Source organism: Podarcis pityusensis (genome assembly GCF_964106645.2).
Source record: "Podarcis pityusensis genome assembly, chromosome: 1".
Classification (NCBI taxonomy): Eukaryota; Metazoa; Chordata; class Lepidosauria; order Squamata; family Lacertidae; genus Podarcis; species Podarcis pityusensis.
Genome location: NC_138028.1, coordinates 92,419,395 through 92,439,889, shown reverse-complemented (window position 1 = coordinate 92,439,889; position 20,495 = coordinate 92,419,395). Strand labels below are relative to the sequence as shown.

General features: G+C 42.8%; 1 protein-coding gene across 10 annotated transcripts in view; it reads left to right on the top strand.

Annotated features, from left to right (window-relative positions):
- SEMA5B (semaphorin 5B) overlaps positions 1-20,495 on the top strand; it is a 355,160-nt gene that overhangs the window by 300,578 nt on the left and 34,087 nt on the right. For all 10 annotated transcript variants that reach the window (XM_081006115.1, XM_081006112.1, XM_081006113.1 and 7 more), the window contains one exon: positions 10,239-10,356. In XM_081006115.1, the coding sequence (XP_080862241.1) occupies positions 10,239-10,356 (118 nt within the window). The remainder of the gene's footprint in view (positions 1-10,238; positions 10,357-20,495) is intronic.

The following is a 20,495-nucleotide window of genomic DNA, read 5'->3' as shown; positions in this document are numbered from 1 at the left end:
TGAGTGTGTTATCAAAATGCACCTCTAATTCTTACATTATGTGAAATGCAAACAGCCATTTCTCATTTACTTCAGCCATATGATCTATGATTGTTTAGACTTTTACAAGACTCTGGATTTTCAAAATTTAAAAAACAAAGCTTGTTTAAAAAGTATTTGGAATTATGTCCCCCCCCCCCCCGGCAAGCAGTGGTGGGAAACAACCAACCAGTTCTAAAGATATAAGAGGCCTGGTAAATCTTTAGAACAGAATGGCTTCTAACTAAGAAGATGCTAGGAAGCAAAAATATTATGGCAAGTGACATGTGTATTTCTGCTCTCGTCATCTAGTATACTGATGCTCTGATGAACTAAAAGCTTGCCAGTGTCAACTATGCGTTGCCATTGGTGGACTTGCAAGCAAGTCCCTTGGTTTCTTATCACAGAGAAACCTGAGGGCATCTGACCTCAGGGAAGACAGACTACGCCAGCTGATGGGATGTGCTTATGACTCAGAATGGTTGTCATTAGGTTGGTTGCTTGTGCATCATCCAAAACGAGCAAAGGCATCACCAAGAAAAGGGCAGAAATTTGTGCATAGGTGCCAATTTAGAAAGAATTACTATAGTTTAAATAAAAACGCAATATAGTTTATGAATGTTATGGATATAACATTCCACCTAGAAAGCACTCCAGGAGCCTTTTAAATGAAAATTAAATTCACCATAATGGGAAATACTGTGACTGCTCAGTCTACCTGCTGTAGATGGGCAACTTCAAGGGCCCTGAGTCTTCCTTCTTAGGAGTCTTTTATCTTTAACCTCCACTTGGACCAGGCAGCCCTTCAAATAGAGAACTGTTCTCCCCCTGCCCTGTACTCAGGTTCTTGCGGTTTAATATGGGAGGTGGTGAGTTATTACCTTACTAGTTCCATTGTTTAAATAGAATCAGTTGGCGTTAAGCGGAAGTGAATATTGGTACTAGACGGCAGCCATGAATGTGTTGTGTTGTTTAGCAGGAAAATGAATTTGTTTCCACTTGACTGGTGTCTGGATAAAGTAGCTCAGTTCTGCTTCACTTGTCTTTTCAGTGGGGATGATAATGGATTTTTACAGATCACCAGTTTGTCTCTACAGTTTATGTTATGTTTTGGGGTTGTTTCTTTGTTTTTGCTTAGAAAATTGAAATTGTAGGATTTGGCTTTTATTTTTATTTATTTATTTTCGTAACCCTTGAGCATTCTTGAATTCCTATTCTGCTCTTTTAGCGCCATCTGCTTTGGGGCATGACAGATGCTCTGTATCCTGCATGTTGGTTATTGAGGCTGTCAGTAATTAGGATTTGGTTGGCTGGAAACTAATATGATTATTTGTTTAGCTCAACCCCCTTTGCAGGTTGATGTTAATGGGACAATAAGCTAATCTTGTCGAGTAGTTCCAAGACTGCCAAGCACAATCTCACACTCGCAGCTACTGGGCAAGGATCTAATAATTCTTCTCCATTGCTTGTAAAAATTGCATTGGCAGTTGCCAAGCAGCTTTGTGAATGAATTCTACAAACCTGGATTCTACTCACAGCTTTTCTTCTTTCATAAGGTGGACTGATGTAAACACTGCTATAGCATGCTGAACCCATAGCCCAGTTCTGATGCATCAGTACAAGCTAAATTCTGTGCCCACTAAATTAATGCAAATTACTGACATTTGCAAAATCCCATGGTTTTGATTTTAAAAGGCTTTGGAATTTGTGATGGGGAGCAGGACTTAGAAGGAGGAAGGAGACTGCAAGGAAGAAATGGCATGGAGATTTTGACAGTGTGAGCAATGAAACACGGAAGAAGGTAGATGTGGAAGAGCACTAACTTGTCACTCACTAGCAGCTAAGGGCCATTATATCAATCACACTTTTAAAAAGCTGCCCTTAATGCTGCCACTGGTACTTAATGGAAAATCAACTGTGGGGCTTTGATCCAAATGAGGGGCCTTTGCCAGTTTCCCACCAAATGTCCTCTGCCAGCTGTTGTGGGTCCCTAGAGGGAAGAAGGGTGTGTTGGTGGAAAACTAATTTGGATCCGTGATGTGGATCAGGCCCCAATCTGGTTGCTTTTTCTTCAAAATTCAATAGGTAGTGTTGAGCATACTTTATTTATTTATATTTAAAGCAGTTATCAACACATGATTTTGCTCTTAAACTTTTGCCCAGGTGCTCTGATTTCCAAAGTTTCACCTAAAACTGACCACCTGTTTTCCTCTGTGATGCCGAGGTTTTGAAATAATTTCCTTTTTATAGTTCTTGAGTTTCTCAGGATGCCCAAATACTCTTATCAAATACCGGTTTCCATGCCTAGGGCTGCTCCATGTGGGAACTTTTCATGATCCTAACTCATCTTTGTAGGACATGGCCAAGATCATGAGAACTGTGCCACAGAAAAGCACATTTCCTCCCCACAGAGCGTCATTGTTATAGGTTTAATGAATTGATTCTTCCGACTTCACAGTTTGCATTGGTTTTGCAGTGGCCACAAAGAAACTGTGTGGACCAGGATGGAAGAGCATGGGCCAGTGTATCCTGTATGCCAGGGCTGGGAACTCTGAAGCAATTTTCAGTTTCCAAAATGAGAGCCATCTGGATATACCCTTGGAAATCGCACAGCATAGCCCTGTGCTTAAGAAGTCTTTTGCTACATTAATTTCACTAAGGTTGTCACTTTTGTTCTGTGTGCTTATTCCCACACTTATCTCAAACTGTACCTTCTGCTTTCATCCGCACTCGTGACTTCACAAATTAAAACAATGAGTGAGGATAGAGTCATAGCAGCAGATGGCAGGGAAACTCCTAAGGAGCCTAGATCCTATTTTCATGCAAATGTCTTCTGTGGCTAAGAATAAGGAGTGAGAGGCAAAATAACTCTTGTATTAGAGAGATGAATTGAATTGTTTATAAATGGAGTGTTTGGGGTGTATTCTATTAGGCATCAGATAAGACATTTATTGCAAAGCAATGAACTTAGAAGTGAAAGCCTATTGACGTTAATGCCCTGTCAGAATAAATCCGATCTGTTAAAATGCGTTTAGGGTGGCGTTTTCTTGGATTCCCAATGAATATACCACAGCTAATAGTTTCTGGAATAACCCTAGCATTATCGCCCTAAACACAACCAAATGTATTGTGAATTATCCTACCTAGGCTGACTATCCTTTCATTCATACACACAAACTGTGGGATATACTCACACAGTGAATGCTGCAGTCACATGTCACTTTGGATTCTGCTGTTTTAAGTCCTTTCTGAATTGTTATCCTTTCCCCAATTGGTCTTGGTCTTCTCAGTTCCACTGGCCTTATCCACGCCAGATTGCCTTCTCCATATTGTGTTCTCCACAGAATTACCTTTTTCAAATTGATATTGAAATGGAACTGTTTTTTAGTGTCGCACATCAAATAAAAGTTCTTTCTGTAGAATTATTCTCTGCCAGGATCCAGGTTTGAATTGTCTCTACGTTGATCACTTCTCCTACCTGAGCTCCTTCCACAAGGGCTGACATTGATGCTGAAATCCAGCATCACCTGAGCTCTGCGAGTGCAGCTTTCTTCTGATTGAAGTGCAGAGTGTTTGAGGACTGGGACATTCACAGGGAAACCAAAATGCTTGTTTACAAAACTATTGTACTACCAACCTTTTGTATGCTTGTGAAACATGGACCACTTATAAACACCACCTCCAGCTGCTTGAAATATTTCAACAGTGGTGTCCCCGGAAAAAACTACATACCACATGGGAAGACGGGCAAACTAATGCCAGTGTACTGGAAGAAGCAAAGATCACCATTGTCAAAGCAATGATTCTTCAACATCAAATTCATTGGACTGGTCATGTTGTACAGATGCCTGATTATCATCTTCCAAAGCAACTACTCCATTTCAACTTAAAAATTCAAAGTGTAATGCTGGTTGACAACAAAAGAGGTTTAAAGACCTTCACAAGGCAAATCTTTTTAAAAAAAGTAGTATAAACACTGACAATTGGGAAACACTGGCCTGCAAGCGCTCCAGTTGGAGAACAGCCTTTACCAAAGGTGTTGTGATCATCAAAGAAGAAGAATGTTGCTCTCTACATGAATAGGAACATCCTCCATTTGCAGAAGCCCAAAGTTTGTGGCAAAGTTCAGATTGCTTACATCAAAAATTCATCTTCACAGCCCTCACAGTTGGAAAAGTCCAGACTGTCAGTTTGCTCATCTGCTAGACCAAACTTGCTTCTTAGTCCTCTGTAAGGAAATCTCTCTCTCTCTCTCTCTCTCTCTCTCACACACACACACACGAGAAGTTCCATCTGTTCTTTTGTGGAGGTCTTTGACACTAGAAGAACATTGGTTGAAGTCTCCAAAGACAACATTTTTAGGGCTCCTGAATGCTCTTGGGTAGCACAATAAATTACCTTGCCCAACCAAACTCAGAAAAGCTCCCCCATCCAGCAGAGTCCCTTTACTTATTTTCAGTAAGCACTACCCCACAGTCCATGTGACTGGAAAATCTCACTTTCACTCTGCCCTTGACTTGCCTACAGTCACATAGGCTTGGATGAAACTCTGACCAAGATTTAGCTTAGGCTATTTTAATTCCATAGGAAGCCCCTGGTACAGATATTGGGAGGATCCTTGAGAAGGGAACATTCAATTGAACAGCTGCCTTTATTACTTTGAATATTTGCTGAATTGCATGCAAGTGCCACAGTGATCATCTCCACCAAAGGAGAGTTTCATAGAATGTGTAATGAATGTTGAAAACGCCTCCGGTGGGTTGTTTGGTTGAAAACATGCCTTAGAACTGTACTAAAACCTGAAAATCCCCAAGAGATCCCAGTTTCCTCCTGTAACTTCCCAGGGCAACATTCCAGCAGTGAACTTCTCTTGAAGTTAGAAAATATTTTATTTAATGTGACCCTGAGACCTAAACAGTTCTTTAATGGTGTTCAGCTGCTACACCCTTAGGAAACCTTCCATGGAAAGTGATCCCAAACACCTATAGATCTTGGCTTTTGCCCTGTACTCCAGTGTTACTGCAACGGAACTTATTTTACATCTACCGTGTGCTTAACCTGTTCTGAAGTTTGCAGTAGATTCTTATGGCAACAGTGCTGGTTAATGCTGCATTTTATAATCAATTTCTGGCCTCAGGTATTAACATCTAGCAGGGCTATGCATACAGAAATCATAAATGAGAGGAAGGTGGATTGAAAGAGATCAGAGACAGAGGGAGGAATTGCAATTAAAATATTCTTTTTAGTGCCAAGATACACAAGCAGCACAGTCATGTAGTTCAGCTTTTGGCAGAGTGTACCAGTTTCTTACTCCAAGAGAGGGATTGCACAGTTGAATATTTCTCCTTGTCAAAGTTGCTTAAATGTGGAAAACTAAGGTTCAAACTAGATGTGACACTAATTGCGTGAATATGATTAACTTGAAGCCTTGTTTACAAATGAAATAGCCATGGGCAGGGGGTGCTTAACAGCAGCAGGACCCTGAGGGGTGAAGAAGGGCGAGTTTAACCCCTTCCCCTCCTAATGAAAATTGTGCTCCTATAATTGTCATTTGTATCTAGAGGGAAGCCTCCTCTCTGCAAATAGCTGCTTCAGCTGGGCAATATTCAAGACCATGGGATCATGATGGGAGGCGGCGGAGAGTGTTAAACTCTCTTCCCTAAGTTCCTGCTGCAGCTGCTAGTAACATTTTTCTTAAAAAAACAACAACAAAGCTCTCCACATTTTTAAAAATGCCATTAATGACCATTGGTCCATTTAGCTTGGCGTTGTCTACACTGATTGGCAGAGGCTCTTAAGGGTTCCTGGCAGGAGTCTCTCCACCCTATGTGGAGATGCCTTCTCTTTGGGATGCATGCAGGAAAATAACCACCTGCCTAGTTTCTTGCCCTGCAGTCTTGCCCTGCAAAGTTGTAAACTAATGACAGAGGCCTTGGACTGACCTGCTATAATTCATTAAGTGCTTTATCCAGATTCTTCACTCCCCACCCCCCACCTTGCTGCCATGTTAGAGACATAATGCATGCGGTTGAAGTGTCAGCAAAGTAGTCTCTGTACCTGAGCAGGATACATTGCAGCCTGTGGAATGCTGACAACGATGCAGTGTAGGCAAAATAGAAACGATTTTTTAAAAATCCATTCAGCTTGTGTTTTGTTGTAAAATAAACAAATACCTTAGATTACATTAGTGTAATGAATAATTATAATCACCCCATCTTGCCTTCATTCCTGGAAAATTTTGTTTAAGGAGTATGGAACCTGATCAGCATCAAGGGCCATTTTGGAAAGAAATGGATCATTGAGCTGGAAGGCTGAAACCTAAACTGAATCTTTTATGAGTCCAAAATTAAGATGATTAGCACACAGCTTGCATGAATGTGGTTGTTGCCAGGTTATTGAGATGCCCCAGGAGTCATGGATTGATATGTTGGCTTGCTGTGTCTTGAATGCTGAATTGGGATGATCTAATTTTAGATAATGCAAAGATTTAGATGTAATTATTTTAGTCTGCCTTGAGTTAGGCTGCAAAGTTGGGTTGCTTAACCAGTTAGAGGAATTGATTTGAAACACTTCAGTGGACTTAAAAAGGTGCCTGCTATTAATTAGTCCCCAGATACGAAAACATTTTGAATTTAAATATGGATAAATTTTGTAAGAGGCATTTCCTCTTGTGCAATAAGTTGGTGCTTGCTGTGATACTTATATGCATCTTCTCACCAGGGGTTGGGGAATCTGTAGCCCTCCAGATGAAGACTCCCATTTGCCCCAGCTAGCATGGCCCCAATGGTCAGGAATGATGACGTCTAACAACACCTGAGTATGCTTTTGTAAAGAATATTTTTCCTCATGTGGGAATTAGTAAATTAAAAATAATTAATTTATTTTTAATAACAGTAATTATTTCTGAACTACTGTGCCATTTCAGCTGGGACTACCCTACTTCTTCTGCCCTGTGCATTCTGATGGCCACGAAATATGAAGCCCAGTACATTCACCACAAATAGAATGCCTTTCATGTTGGTCCTTGCCACTTTCCATTTGGGACACGTTTGAGCCTAACCACTCAGCCATGATGGCCCATCTGTTCTTCCATACTCCAGACTTGTGCCTTTGTACACAACTACTGACTCTATAAAAGAACAGTGGGGGAAGCTGTAGCTTTCCATGTATCATTGGACTCCAACTCACATCAGCCCCAGCCAGCCTGCACAGTGGTCACAGATCATGGGAGTTGTAGTCCAACAACATCCAGAGAGCCCCAGCTTTTCCCATTATACTGTTCTCCCCCCCACCTTAATACATCTTGTTGGGGAAAATGGAAGCAAAAAAGAATATGTTTGTGAATCATTTGATTTTGCTTTGGGGTGCTTTGGTAGTTAAATGTGTTGTTATCCCTTTTTCCTGTCTCTTAGTTGCTCTCAAATGGTTATTTTTTGTAAAAAAAACCCAAAACATTAAAAACATAGTAGATGTGAAATTCTGCAAACAAATATATAATAGTTTGAAAAATGGACTGCATGGAAATAACTTAGTACACATCCTATATATCTCATGCTGATCTTGTGCTCAGCTCCACTTTTTAAATGGGAGGCACTCCAAATGAGTTTGGTTTCAGAATCTTGAAGGTCAAAGTGGGGACTTCGATGTAGATTTCTCCCCCCCCCCCCCTTCACTGATCGTCATTCTTCTCATCTCTAGGAACCATTTAATTCTGCCCTGGAATGTTCAGGCTACCTTGAGCTCCAAGGCCATATGTCTCAGCTGCTTCTCCCCCCTCCTTCCTCCATCTGTCTACTCAACGACTTCACAAAACCCTTCCCCCGTTTCCTTTTCGGAATAACTGCTGTTATTTATTTATTGATTTATTTATTTTGCGCCCACTGACAATTTGGGGGAGGGGCTGGCAGCTCCGCTCAGTGGATTAGAGCAGTAAAGTATTGTTCTCTAGTCAGATTAAAAACAAACAAACCCACTGCACAATTTTCTCCTTGTGCCAGCAACTCCCGTGGTTGTGTTCCTACACCATGACTTAGCTCTTGGCATGTTTTGTCTGGTATGAGCTGCACCAGAATTACTGTTTCTCTTCACCTCTTCCGATAGTTGTGTTTTTGTTTTAAAAGTTTCCCTTCTAGGGAAGCATCATTGCATCTCGCCCAGAATCTTTTATTTAAAACAGCCAAGAGAGATGTTGCTATCATATGCCTATGCCTAAATCACAAGGCAGACGTCCTTCTGTGGAGGAAGAGCAGATTGGAGACTAGTAAATAATAATAAAAACCATTCCTACACCTGGCAGCAGAAAGGAATCTAATGTTTGCTCTGGGGCAAATTGCTTTGGAATCAGTATAGGCTGGTACTGCATCCGACTTTGTTCAGCTATGCTTAAGGGACACACTTTTTCATTTGTAGCTGATTACCAACTAATGGGATTTCAAAGATTTCTGGATGTGAATACTTCACATCTCATTTCATTTGATTTTGGGGAGGGGTGGGTGTTTCTCTTATCATACTGATGTCTTGGCTTGGAATAAATCTCATTTTCCTTCTTTTGCCTGAATTGGATGTGCCCCCGCCCTCACCTTGGTTTAATGCCACAGGCTTAATTGACATTGCTGAGGCTTTGGGAAAGGACTGAAGCAGCTGATTGCATGATTGCAAAGGATCAGCCAAAAAAACATAGTTACAGGCCCTTTCAACTGTCCATTTGCATTTGTTTCTCACTTTGGCTACATATTACACCCTACTATGTGAAAAGCAAGCTAGCTCTGCCTGTTCAGAACTTTGGAGGCATCGTTCCAATAAGCAGAGAAAGCTGGAAGGGATTAAAGTCATATCCATAGGGAAGGACATCCTGTTGTCTATAGCTGGATGCCTCTTTTTCTCTGTCTCTCAGAACGAGCTGTCCTTAGCATTTGGGGAGGGGCAGGAGAATACAAGGCTGGCCCCAGACATTTTGCTGCCTGAGGCCAAGGGCATTCCCCACCCCAGGTGAGCATTCTTTGAACAGAAGTCAGCCAGAATCTTACGTAATCCAAAGGGCAGCTTTGATGGTGCAGGGCAGACAGTGGGGCCCTTGTAGCCCTGTCCTTCAAAGCCATTCTTCCCAGAGTCCACTGCCTGAGGCAGCCATCTCACCCTGCCTAATGGTAGGGCAGGCTTTGTGCAAACAAACAAGATTAGCTTCCACAGGGAGAACTACAGATAAATAACCAGAAGATAAAGCTAGACTGTGACTCTTTGTTCTCTGCATGTATGACCTAAGTCCCTTCCTTGCCTATTCACAGGAAGTCTAAATAAGGAAAGCCACACAGCTTTTCATATGATAATTTAAAGTGTAGCCCTGTTTCTATTTTCATATGGCCTGGTTTAGCCACTTTTGGTTTTGTAAGTGGAAAACGTATAATGACCTAAAGGAAAGGCTAAACTAGACAAGGGTATATTCACAAGTGATGCTAAATGCAAGTTCTGAATTTCCTGAAGCTAAGTCAAGTAGCAAGTTGCGTTTTGCAGCATGTGTGCTCTGTTACTCACTGTCAGAAGTGATACTTCCAGAGTAGAAGGGTTGCTGACATCACTTTCCTAAATAATCTTGAGTTTGATCTTTGGCCTTTACTGTATTTTGAAAGTATTAACAGTTATTTTCCCTTTAATGAATCACAGAAAGGGACTGCATACGCAGACTATATGAACATAAAAATGAATGCATCCATTGTTGAGCACCACCAAAAAAAGACTTCTGAGTAACACTAACTGTGTCTGTTTCAGGTTGGCGGCATGAGATCATGATTAAAAGTGCTGCCATTGTTGTTCTTGTTTTAGACGCCAAAGCTAATAACCTTTAATATTGGCCCACTTGCTTTTTCTGCTTGTCTAACCCCTACAAGTTGTTTCAGAAAACATTGTCACAGAAGGTTCTTTGTAAGAGAATGAACGAATGCATCATTATTTGCAAGGACAAGTGTTCTTTGACTACATTTGCAAAGCAATTCTTTGTCATCTACCGGGCCTTGGAAGAGAGTAAATGGGCTTTTAATCCATGATTTGTGTGAGTGATATTTTCTTGGGGAGAGGGAGTTGTCATCACCTTGTTATTTTGTTCATCATGAACCTTCCTTGCAGAGTTGACAGCTGTCTCACAGAAGCTCTGTACTTGAGTAACTGATTTTTTTAAGTTTCCATCTGTGAAATGTCGCTTATATTTTTTCTCTTCCCCTACACAGTGAGTGCCTGGGAGCAAGGGACCCATACTGCGGCTGGGATAGGAAGCAGAAGCGTTGCACCACCATTGAGGACAGCTCCAATATGAGCCTGTGGAGTCAGAATATTACCGAGTGTCCTGTAAGTGGAAGGTTAAACCAGTAATGGATAAATGTATGACAAATGTTATTTGGGGTTGATAAATTTGAACAGTTGCTGCACACCTCAGGATGTGCTGAAGGCACATGAGACCACCGCCTTGTGGAAGCTAAAATGGTTTGAATCAGATCAGTGCCAGGCTGGGAGACCTACAGGTTGGGAGGCTTCCTGGAGTTCCACAATGGAAGAAATGTGGAATATAAACGTAAGACTAAATAAATCTATGAAGTTGTTTCCCACACTGCAGTGGTGAAGTTTGTAAATGTGCAGGCCAGGCAGCTGATGTCTCAATGTGTTCCAAGGGCACACTTTCACGAGGTTTGATGGCACAGGTATGGAGGGAAGCCCTGTCGCCTGTCTGATATGCATGATTCCCATGGTGTTGGGCAGGGGCAACAAATTAATACTACCATGGTTTGTATGATTTCTTTGTCAACCACTCATCCATATATCATGGCTCCCTCTCTCCTGGGAACTGCAATTGGTGTAAGGCTAAAGGTATGAAAATGGATTATGGCTGCACACACCCTGTATATTTAAAGTACATTATTTCCCCCCAAAGAATCCTGCCACTTTGGTTTGTTAAGGGTGCTGGGAATTGTAGCTCTGTGAGGGGCAAACTGCGGTTCCCATGATTCTTTGGGGAAAGTGTATGCTCCTTTAAGCGTATCTGCAGCTGCTGTTTATGCAATAGCAATTTTTGCATGGAAGTCTTGCTCAAGGGTAGCCAAAGTGGTGTCTTCCAGATGTGTTCAACTCCCATCCTTTATCATCATTAGCCAAGCTAGCTGGGGCTGATGGCAGTTGTAGTCCAACAACATCTAGAGGGCAGCATGTTGGCTCTCTGTGGCTTGGTCATTTGAAATTTAGATGAAGTGTTGAGATGGCAAAGCCATTGTGATGAAATGCGTTCGCATTTTTTGTACCTTGAACCAGATCTCCAAGGTAGAAGGGAGGTGCATGTAGGCTTACCCAAGTGCACTCCCCCCTTTTTAATAATGTTACTTTCTGCCATGATGCAGCTTAGCACGCTGAGGCAATATATAACTAAGGTTGCAGAGGGTTATATCTGCATCATGCCAGTTAGATTTTAAGTTGCAATGCTGGGATGTTTATTTTTCTTATCATTCTTGGTTCCCAAGCTCATTTTTCCCCCCTAGAGAGCATTAGTCATTCCTTCAATCCATCCTCTACTTGGCAAGCTTACGTTTTCTTTTCCCCACCCCGCCAAAGCTGGTTTTAAGGGATTGCCTGTTTATAACCTTCCTGTGCTGTTCTTGGGATATAGTGCTTCTTGACTGCACATGCTGTTATCTCCTTCAGCTTAATGCCTCTGCCTGTTGATAGGTGTGTGAAGTGTTAATCCTCTACTTGGAAAATGTCTGGCCTGGCCACGTGGGGAGCCTTCCAGCTCCTCTCACTATCATTGTTTCAAGGTCTTTGAAAACTGCTGAAAATGGCTCCTCATGACTCCTTTGAGTTTTAGAAATGAAACCAGTGATGGGGAGGTTTATGTTTAATATGCAGACGATTTAGAAGTTTAGTTGTTATTGTGCACCATATCTTGGAGAGAGGAATCCTAGAGATGCATGCTGAAAAAAGTTAACTGGAGCATCACTGGCTCAAGAAATTGTGCTCTTGCCACATCAGGCAGTGAATGATTATAGCTTAGTTCATACGTTTCTCTTCTTTAAAATGCACAACCCTTCCCTACGGTCTGTTTTCACACCCCTGATGTGGGGAAATGATGCTGGATGGTTGTGATCTTGTGTTTTCGTCCATTACCATGGCTACCATCTGGTGCCAGAGGTTGGCTGTGCTGGTGTGAAGGGTAGCAGCCATGTCGTTGTACTCATAAGAGCATAAAAAGTGCCTTAAAAAACATAAAAAGAACACAGTGGCCAAACCCACAAGCAGGACCTGAGCACAAGAGCAGTCTCCCCTCCTGTGGTTTCCAGCAACGGGTATTCAAAATCATACCACCTCTGACCACAGAGGCAAAAGCATCATGGCTAGTAGCTATGGATTAACTTATTGGGCCATCACTGCTTCCTATAGGAGAGAGTTCCATAGCTTACACTTGCCACATGGCTTCTTTGTTCAGGAGCTCTGCTTTGCCGTCCTGGCCACCATCCTGATCCTGCTTTCCCACACTGCCATTCCACCTGCTTTCTCCTCCTCCCCTGCTACTTTGGTCACTCTGTTCCTCTCCTCCCACTTCACAAGGCCATAGCAAGGAAGAGCAGGGATCCTTGTGTTATTATCTCTTAAAAAAACAAAACAAAACATTCAGCTTTATGTTCTGCCCAGTGAAGTGCTGCAGCTTCAGCCACTCCCAACACCCCCAGAACAACACATCACCTTCATTTCACTACAGTGTGGGAAAAGAAGATGTTTGGTGCACCGGAAGCTCTGCCAGTGCTTCCCTGATTGCATGCCCAACTGAATGTTGTTGTTGGTTTCCTTAAAGGAAGAAAAAGGGAAATTGCAGTGACTGGCAGACATCAGCCTCAGAATAACCACCCAAGAGCTAACAATACTCCAGTTTCCCACCACACTGTCATCTGCCAGTGACTATGGGACACCCCAAGGTGTGCAGGGCCCCAGACTTGGGCCTCACAGTCCACCAGTCATGGTGCTGTTGTTGCCTTCTTTCGTATGACACTGACTATTTTGATAGGTTACCAAAGTGTGTGGGACTGGATCAACAGAAAGCTTATGCCGGAAAGTCAATGTATGAGTCAGGTGTATAATCATGAGTGGCTTTCAAATGTAAGTTGCATATATGGCCTAGGACCCTTGTACCTATGGGATTGCCTCTCCTGGTTGGAGGACCTTATGATCCAAAAATAATCTTAGAGGTCCTGGGCCTCAAGGAGATTAGACTGGCCTCAACCAGAGCCGAGGACTTTTCAGCCGTGGCCCCAACCTGTGGAATGCTCTGCCACAGGAGACCAGGGCCCTGCGAGATCTGACATCTTTCTGCAGGGCCTGCAAGATGGAGCTGTTCCTCCAGGCCTTTGGCCGGGGTCTAGTCTGACTCCCCCTCTCTCCTTATAAGAACTTGCATGAAAGTGGCCCCCAACTTTCCTCACAGGCTCATGTAAGATCAGTACAAATAGACCGGTGAGCATTTAAGGTCCCCAACCCTAATTTGCGGGTTGCCATCTGATTGGATTTCACTTTGATTCTGATTTGATTTTAGGATGTATTTTAATTGATTGCCTGATTTTATATTAATATGTTATATATTTGATGTTAGCTGCTCTGAGCCCGGTTTTGGCCAGGGAGGGCGGGGTATAAATAAAATCGATGATGATGATGAAGAAGAAGAAGAGAAACAGTAGTGCACATCTCTTACAAGCCTTGTGCATCAAACATGTCACTAGTGCTGTCTTTTTCTTACCTCTTAACAGTGCAGAGGAGGAATGGGGAACCTGTTGACATACAGGGGGTGGGGAGGGGGAGATGGGACAGTAGGTTATTAAAGGCTCTACAGCAGTCATAGATGTGTGTGCGCGATGCAGCAATACAGGCCACAGCATTCATTCCAATTAGGGCCATCTTAATGCAGCTCCCCTTGCTTCCCCTTTACATTGCACAGCCTGGGCAGCAGCCGTAAAGGCACCTTTAGCGGCCATTAACACACCAACTGGCAGTCTTCATGGATCACTTCAAAGCACATTATGACTTAATTTAATAGTGCTGATGTGCACGGTATGTGGCTATCGCTTTAACCATCAGCAGGTGGCGAATTACTTAATGCTGCTGTAAGGAAGACTGTGGTCAAAGGAAGGGGAAGTCCGGGTGGTATTGCAGCTGCTGAAGTTTGTTGTTATGGTTGTAACTTGGAGGTGTATGCAGGGCACATGGCCAGCCTGACTGTTGTGTAAAGGGAAGCAAAGGGCTGCTGGGTGTAGCATATGCTCTCCAGTACGGTCTTCCCCTGCAAGATGCCTGCGACTCCAATGCACTTTAGGCTTTCAGCTTGGGTAATAATGACTCATTTATTACACTTCTTCCCTCCTCTTTCTCCAAAGAACTCAGAGCAGCATATGTGGGGCTCCCAGGTGGTCTCCGTTGAGGCAGTCCACAGAGCCACACCAGTTCAGCTTCAGCAGTCTCCCTGCGTACTGTGCCTTGAGAGCCTTCTCTGGTCTTCCACTTAGGTCCTCTGCAAAACAAATGAGGTGGGACATTGTGTCACAGTCAGAAAACTCACAACTTCTACGTGAGTTTTCATTCTTGGTTGTGGTATCAAAAGTTAGCGGCCGCTAACTTTATGTCAGTGGTTCTCCAGGTGTTCTCTAGGAGCTTAAGGTTGATACAAAAGAATAGTTTTCTCTTGCCCTTCTACCCCTTCTTCCAGGGCCAAGCTGCATGTTATACATTTACTTTGACCTGCCATGTCTTATCTGCACTGGGCAAGAATGAAGAGTGTCAAGCTATGCTAGCCCCATCTCCTCCATACAGTAAAGGGAAGCACCATGCTCCATCACTTGTGCCAAGAATCAGTGGGAAGCTCAATGGTGTAACCTAATCCTTCTGCAAGAAATTTACATTTCTGTAATCTGCTGTGGCAGTGAGCCCACTCTCCTCCTATGAGCTGCTTGCCTTTAGGTTGAAGGCATACACTAACGCTGCCAGGAAAAAGAGCCTGTCTATTGTGTCTTAATGTTACACTTGAGGAGACTTCTAGAGTTGTTGTTGTTGCTGCTGTTTTTTAATTATACAGGTTCACTCTGTCAAAGTCTGCTACCTGCTGCTCTAAGGTAACATGGATACAGGAGGCAACTACCTTGGAGTAAATAATGGCAGGATGTAGTATAGTCATCCTCCCATCTACCTCCCCAGCAGGGGTGAGTGAGAAGGGAGAAAATAAGAGGAACAGATGTGTTAATATTCTTAGTAGCTTGCATTTCTTGCTAGTAGTTCATTATTTAACTAGCTTTTGCTCCAGTCCACCCCCTAACCCTGCCGCCACACACAATGAAGGTTTTCATATCATATTGACAATTGCCTGTGCTTTTTTGGGAGCTGGAGCCCAGCGACATCTGGAAGGTGACACCCATGCTTTAGGATATCCAGAAGTAACTTTATTACCCCAATTCTTATATTGGGTCATCTCCCCCCGCCCCGCCACTGTATTCTGGAAGCGATCAGGGGCAGGCTTTGGGCTTCTTTTTTCGGACCATGTGAAATTAAGCCTTCTTAATTCCATGGAGAAAATAAAAGTTTTAGCTGTTTCCTTTTCACCACAAATCTGAAAAATGAGGTGCACACAGGGGGTTTCCTCCCCTCTCCGGAAAAGAAGAGTATATTTCCTTGACTCATTTTTCATTTCCCTGTACCATTTTGTGAAGAGAAATAGGATAAAGCAAAGCAATATTTCTGCCTGTAGGGGAAAATGTGTGTATTAGTGCAGCCTCATAAATTCTTTTTATAGGGCCCTTTTGCTGCTACTTCCAATTAGACACTAAGGGAGGGAAGTCATAAGAGGACACTCTTGGGAGTCCAGGCTGCACTGTGGCAGTGATGTTGGCTGAAAATATAGGAATGTACATGGGAGGATTGTTGTAACCATGGGAGCAGCAAGATGAAGGTTTTGGACAAGAAGCGTTGAACTTGAAGAGCAAGGGGTGTCTCACCTTTTCAAATAGCTTTTCTAGTGACCGATCCATATCTCTGAAGTGATACTGTCTTTAATGTTTTGTTTCTTTTGAAAAATAAATTGTTATTCTTGTTTTAGATCCTTTCTCTGTGAGGCAGTTTTCTGAGATCCATTAGGAATTTATGCTTTGAGTAGCATGCAGGAATTGGCTCTTATTCTTCATAAAAGACATAGCCAGCTGTGATTAATGGAGGATTCTATTACTTGGATCAAGGCTTCAGAAATTAATTCTATTAAAGATGGTGTTTAAATCTCTCCCCAACTCTTTTTTTTTTAAAAAAACCTGGTTGGCAATGCATGAACTACAGAGAAGCCACTAAGGAGGGTTGTTTTCTGACTAGATCAGTGCATATTTTCTTAATCGGAATCCTAAACAATTTATTCTAAAGAAATTGCTACAAACCGAAGGCTGAAATTATAATCCATATGTTGTTCAAGGTGGTGGTGGTGGGTAATAAATAAGGTTTCCGCATGTAAAATTGATTTGTTTTGAAATTTTCCATGTTTGTTTAATTAAAATGTGGTTGCTTTCTCTATGCCAGCTACGATCCAATAATTGTTTCTCGGGTTCCCTGGTATTTTTCTTTTTCTTTTTCTTTCTGTGCTTCTTAATTAAAGCACTACGCCAAATTATGTCCTTGATTTCTGAGCAAAGTACATGAGAACAGCTCTGCTGGATCAGAGGGTCCGTGCAGGCTGCAACAGCCTGTTCTGAACAGCATCCAGCATAAAGCAAAACTTCCTAAAAAAGAAAACAAAACCCAGCAAGCATTTTGCCTAAATAAAAGCTAAGAAAAAAAAGATTTGTTTTAATTAAAGTGAACACATCTGGACTTAGAGTTACATCTTTAACTGTGCCCCGCTTCTTATCTTAAAGCAAATAAAGCCGAAATATTTCAAAGTAGCTTGGTATCTTTATAAAAGCTCTTGTTTTCCTGATCCGGATTTGCTTTGCAATCATTGGTGCAGATTTTGTGCATGAGCCCAGTTCCCTGTTCACATCAGTGGAGAATGCTCAGGAGGCTGAATGACCAGTGCTAGACTTTTGAGAATGCAAGTGAACTCTTTGCAGATGGGAAAAACATGTGAGTGCAATGGAAATTCGAATAGCCATAGCTCAGTGACGGATTATCTGCTTAGCAAGTGGAAGGTCCCAGGTTCAGTGCTCAGCATCTCCAGGAAGGGCTGGGAGCAAACTTTGCCTGAAGCCCCGAAGAGCTACTGCTAGTCAGGAGTAGACAATACCCAACTTGATGGACCTGGTGGTCTGACTCCTGTGTTCCCACCTGTCCCACAATCCACCCGGTTCCATGAATTCCAGCCCTCTGTCTCTTCTCTCCTTGTTAAAACAGATTGCTGAATTTAGGAGAAATTGAAAACATGGTGTTAATATGTAATAATGTGCACAAGTAACTTATTTGCCTTGCCACAAATAAGTTGATTGGAGGTGTGCTATAGCTTTGTCTACCTAGTCGCATGACAGGATTGGTTCAAGTACTTCTAATAGTGCCAATAAATAGTATACTACAAAACCTCCTGCTGTAATATTTTGAGCGGCTTTCTCACATATGTGCTCATATATCAATGACTCTGAAGCGCCACTTTGGTGTTTGAGATTTATGTGCCTCTAATTTACATTTGACGGTTCTTGATCCAATAAATCAGGCATAGGCAAACTCGGCTCTAAAGATGTTTTGGGACTACAACACTGGTCCTGTTAGCTAGGGATGATGGGAGTTGTAGTCCCAAAACATCTGGAGGACCGAGTTTGCCTGTGCCTGCAATAAATGATATACAGACAAAATCCTTCTTCCATGCATGGATCTCCTTCTTTTGTTTGTGGTGACAGGCTCATTGGTTGTTGTCTGCCTCAAGGAAGCAGCTGGGTCACCTCCCTTGCCCAAACAGCCTTCCAAGACAAAGAGCACTTTGTTTCTTCAAAAGGTCATGTTCATGCACCACCACAGGTGCATGCCACAACACTTCAGGTGTGTGTGTGTATACAAATGATAGTGGTGAAATTGGCAAGGCTTCCTAGAAGCCCTGTCAGTTTCTCTTGATTGCAGAAAAAGTGTGACGTGCACAGGTTGTCATACGTTTATCACAATAGATTTCAAAGACCAGTAAATAAGCTTTTTTTAAAAACAAAACTACTACTTCTGCTACTTGTGCACTTATCATCTCTTCAAATTCAATAAATGCAAGCTGGAAAAAATAACAGAAGGTATGGAGTGATCCATAACCAGGAGAGTAAATTGGACCTGCTAAAATCTGGTGAAAAATCCCAAACATAGGAAAATCAGAAGCTTCTCTACACATGAAAGTTCACAATTTTAGAAGAGGGCTAAATTACACAGGACAGTTCTCCATTACTTTATTAATTCTGACCTGCTTATTTTCTGAGAACAAAAAGAAGAACCCTTCTGGTTCAGACCAAGAGTTCACTTAGCCCAGAATCTTGCTTCCCACAGTGGCCAACATGATGGTTGTTGAAAACCCCACAAGCAAAGCCTGAAAGTAATTGCCCTCCTCATCTGATCTCCCAGGAACTGGTATTCAGTGGTGTGCTGCCTCCGAAACTGGAGGTAGCATATTGTCACTGTGAGTAGTAAGACCTATGATCTGTGAATTTCCTAAAATTCCCCTCTTAAAGGTAAAGGTAAAGGGACCTCTGACCATTAGGTCCAGTCGTGGCCGACTCTGGGGTTGCAGCACTCATCTCGCTTTATTGGCCGAGGGAGCCGGCGTACAGCTTCCAGGTCATGTGGCCAGCATGACTAAGCTGCTTCTGGCGAACCAGAGCAGCGCACGGAAACGCTGTTTACCTTCCCGCCGGAGTGGTGCCTATTTATCTACTTGCACTTTGGCGTGCTTTTGAACTGCTAGGTTGGCAGGAGCAGGGACCAAGCAACGGGAGCTCATCCCATCATGGGGATTCGAACCGCCAACCTTCTGATCGGCAAGTCCTAGGCTCTGTGGTTTAACCCACAGCACCACCCGTGTCCCAAAATTCCCCTCTTAATGCAGCCTTTAAATGGGCAGCCAGCACCATCTCCGATTAATTACAGGAGATGGGAGAGTTAGGGCTGCAATAAGGCTTTCCCTCCTAGCATCCTCCTCTGTGCCAGAGAAGAAGAAGAAGAAAATTATGTGCTTCTTCAGCATTTAATCATGTCATCTTTCTGCTATTAATCTTGCCCAGTTTGTCTTCATCTTGCTTAAATATGTGATGTTCCTAACTAAGCCAAGTAGTCCAGCTGAGCATTATCCAGAGCGGAGAAATCTCATCACAAGACTCCCCCATGGTGCTTATTGTTTGTGTACTGCTGAATTAAAGTGTGGTGAAAACAAAGCTTTGCAACAGATGTTTAAAGTCCTCTGACTACAGTGTGATGAGCATAACGACAGACCTAAATTACTTCCATGTCAGTTCTCATAGTCTTGAGATGGGGGTGGCGGCTGCTTATAGGAAGAGCCAAGGGAGTGCTAAACTGTGCCGGAAAGAGAGAGGAGCGGAGAAGTTGGAGATAGAAACTTATGATTTGTAAACCTAAATACCTTACTAATTCATTGTGTGTTTTTGGAGTTGCCTCAGGTAAGAGGTATAGTGTTTTGATTCTCTTGTGAGATGGAGAAAGTGCCTCTCTGCAAAAATAAACATGTACAACTATTAGTGGCAGCTGACGAGCTGCTCTGCGGGCAAGTGCCCCTCTAGCTTTGCTTTGCTGCTTCAACTGTGGATGGTGCTATTTCCCCTGAGAGGTAAAAGCAGGGGTCAGCAACCTTTTTCATACGTGGGCCAGTCCACCGTCCCTCAGACCATGTGGTAGGCCGGACTATATTTTTTGGGGGGAGGAATGAACGAATTCCTATGCCCCACAAATAACCCAGAGATGCATTTTAAATAAAAGCACACATTCTACTCATGTAAAAACACCAGGCAGGCCCCACAAATAATCCAGAGAGATGCATTTTAAATAAAAGGACACATTCTACTCATGTAAAAACACGCTGATTCCCGGACCGTCTACGGGCTGGATTGAGAAGGCAATTGGGCCGCATCTGGGCCCCAGGCCTTAGGTTGCCTGCCCCTGGGTAAAAGCATCTGCTAAGAGGAATGTGTGGATCTCCAAAATCAAATCCTTTTTACCTTCTGTAGCTGCGGCGTCATATTGTGTGCAGACAGCATTACACAGGGGTGCACTGTGGGAGTAGCGGACGTTATCTAGCACAGATGAAGCACTTTGGTACAACACACGTCGCGCTGTGGTCAAAATGATGCTGATTTGAAATGTGGTAGCCACAAACTGAAATGGTTGCCACTGCTTTTTAAATTTCAGCTGAAATGAAGAGTTCAGAATCAGACCTTAAGAACATGTGCAGTTCATTTAAGTCTTCTGTTCTCATTGGATATTTATTTACTTATATCTAGGGTACCGCACACACAGTG